General features: G+C 31.4%; 1 protein-coding gene across 1 annotated transcript; it reads left to right on the forward strand.

Annotated features, from left to right (window-relative positions):
• The first annotated feature begins 493 nt into the window (after positions 1 to 493).
• On the forward strand, positions 494 to 1,767 carry LOC123653425 (ADP-ribosylation factor-like protein 6-interacting protein 1). Its single transcript, XM_045589420.1, has 3 exons — positions 494 to 602; positions 719 to 1,090; positions 1,210 to 1,767. The coding sequence occupies exons 1-3, from the start codon at positions 585 to 587 to the stop codon at positions 1,396 to 1,398; spliced, it is 579 nt and encodes a 192-aa protein (XP_045445376.1). The 5' UTR covers positions 494 to 584; the 3' UTR covers positions 1,399 to 1,767.
• The last annotated feature ends 917 nt before the right edge of the window (positions 1,768 to 2,684 follow it).

The raw sequence follows: 2,684 nt of genomic DNA on the forward strand, positions 1-2,684 counted from the left end.
CCCACAACATAACAAACAACTGTCAATGTCAAATTGTGAATGTTATCTCTCATTCGATTGTGCAAAAACGCAACGATTAATTCCTGGGAATCCATGTTTAATTAAGTTTTACTCCAACCCTCTCGATATATTTACTCATAACTCCCAAAACTGCATGTTTTCACCATGTCGCCATATTGCAGTCACACAGCTGACACATGACAGTGCCCAAATATAAGTTCCACTTATAAAATTCGCCTATAGTACAACGTCTGTTGTGTTTTTTACCTTTGTGGAACGGCAATTTCAGACTTTCAGCGGTCGTGATCGATGGCGTTGTGGACCTAGGTGGAGCGCGGCCATCATGTACGTATTGACAATGACAATTGATAATGCGGATAATGTGAATGTCACATCTTCTTTGTCTTAATTTGACAGCTGAAAAAAACTAATTTGAATTTTCGCTGACCCAAGGAGCACATTCTAAATTCATTCATTCATCCCAAGGAGCACCTTTTTTATTTTACATTGGATCATCAGGAGTTTCGCTTACAGAAATACGAATAAGAACATTTCCAACTTCGTTTCGTAAGCTCCTTTACAAGATGGCAGAGCAAGTACAGGTATTTACTTGGTTAAAATAATGAATTCGAACCAATATCGTCATTATCATGAGCATTTAGCGTATGAAATTTTAAACGTCGTATGTGATTATAATATTATATATCATTTGTTTTAGGAACAACAAGTAAAAAAAGTAAAAAGGCATTTGGAAGGATGGCGCATGGCTCTTTTGCCCCTTAAATCAGTCCTTTTATGGGAACAACAGTGGCATCCTTGCGCTATTTTCGCATCAGTATCCATTTTATTTTTTTCGATTTGGCTAATGGATCTTAACGCTTTAGCGACAATATCAGTTGTTGGTCTATTGTTGAATTTTCTTGACTTCATAGTACCAATAATCTCTAACACTATTTGTGGTCCGAACTCTTGGACAGGCCAAAAGGAAAAACTGTTTGAAGAGATTTGTCGAAGCATTGTAATACATTACAATAAATTATTGAGCAACATCAAATCATTCTATTCCATGAGAGACAACAGCCCAGCAATGGTAAGTTTAGTTACTTTTATGTATATTTTTCTGACTGAAGAAAATCATACAAAGTTCATTACATATTCTCTTAGATACTTGAAACTTTTCCCTATATTATGAATACTTTTTGTTTTCAGTATTACATAATATCCATCACCATGCTGTGCATCTTGGCCTGGATGGCTTCATCCATTAACAATATATTCCTGTTGTACATATTTTCTACCGTGGTGCTCCTTTGGCCTGGCATTCAACAACAAGGAATTTTTAATAGTCTCTTGTCATTAATTCACAAAGCACCAAAAGTCGTTTTGAAATCAGATTAATTCCTTCTCCACTTTAATCTTTTTATAATAATTAGCTTTTTATCACAGCTGAAGTTTTAAGGTCTTATACCTTGTGATCTCTTTTTATATTTGTGATATTTAAATATTACTAGACTTTTAACCTACTTTTACATCAAGAAATATAGCGAGGAAAGTTAAGGGTTGCATAATTATGTAATTGCAGCTAGTATTGTATAGATGTTGTGCATTGGTGTTTTGTTTTACATAAAAGAAAACAATTTTAACATAAAGATTGTAATGATATAATATAGTCATGTATGAACTGGTCATTGTTTTAAGTTTAAGTAAGCTTGTTCAATGTGAGCTTTAAATGATTTTAGTTGGGTTGAATAAAAAATATATAATCTTTGTCTGATTTTATATTTATGTCCCTTTAAGTTCATTTTTAACCAACTTCAAAAAAAGGAGGAGGTTACTCAATTCGACCATATATATATAATTTTTTTTTATTTATGTTCGGGGATAACTCCATCGTTTATGAACTGATTTTGATAATTCTTTTTTTGTTGGAGAGGATATACCCCTAGTTTGGTACAATGATAAGGAAACCAGGATCTGATGATAGGATCCCAGAGAAATCGAAATAACTTTTTACGGGGTGTACCGATTTTAATCATTTTTAATTTAATCGAAAGCTGATGTTTATCAGGTGGTCACATTTAAATTTCATTGTGATCTGATTACAACTTGGGAGTAATCTTTGATAATGTGTATTAACTTAACTATTTTTTTGTCTACCTACATTGTATTACTTGTCGATATAATTGAAGTCAGTTTTTCTTCGTTTGCCTGCAAACACAATTACATTCTTAGTGGTACTAGTATGTTCATAATAAAGTGTCTTACTAAGTCATATAAATGTTATATACCCAGTAACTTCGTGATATAGTTGTGGTAAAAATAATATTAAAAAATGCATATTTTTAGAATTTAATTACAAAAAGAAAAATAAATTTGTATTTATCAAATTAATATGAACAAAAATATGAGGGTAGGCATAAATATAATCTATAAACATAAAATTGTAACCAGCCAATTTTAACAGTGTATATTATATAATATTTAAGAAAAATAAATATTTCTTTAGGATTTTCCTGTTGGTTGTCCTGGCTTTACATACAAACTGATGTATGTTTCATATTTTTAATCCTAAAGGCCTAATTGAATCTGATGTAGGTTGCATGTAGTATAATTCTGTCAACATAATTTTGTACACATATAATCAACTCAGATTAAGTTGCAGGTGTATAATTAAAACAAAGATA

This window comes from Melitaea cinxia, chromosome 5 (genome assembly GCF_905220565.1).
Source record: "Melitaea cinxia chromosome 5, ilMelCinx1.1, whole genome shotgun sequence".
Taxonomy (NCBI): Eukaryota; Metazoa; Arthropoda; class Insecta; order Lepidoptera; family Nymphalidae; genus Melitaea; species Melitaea cinxia.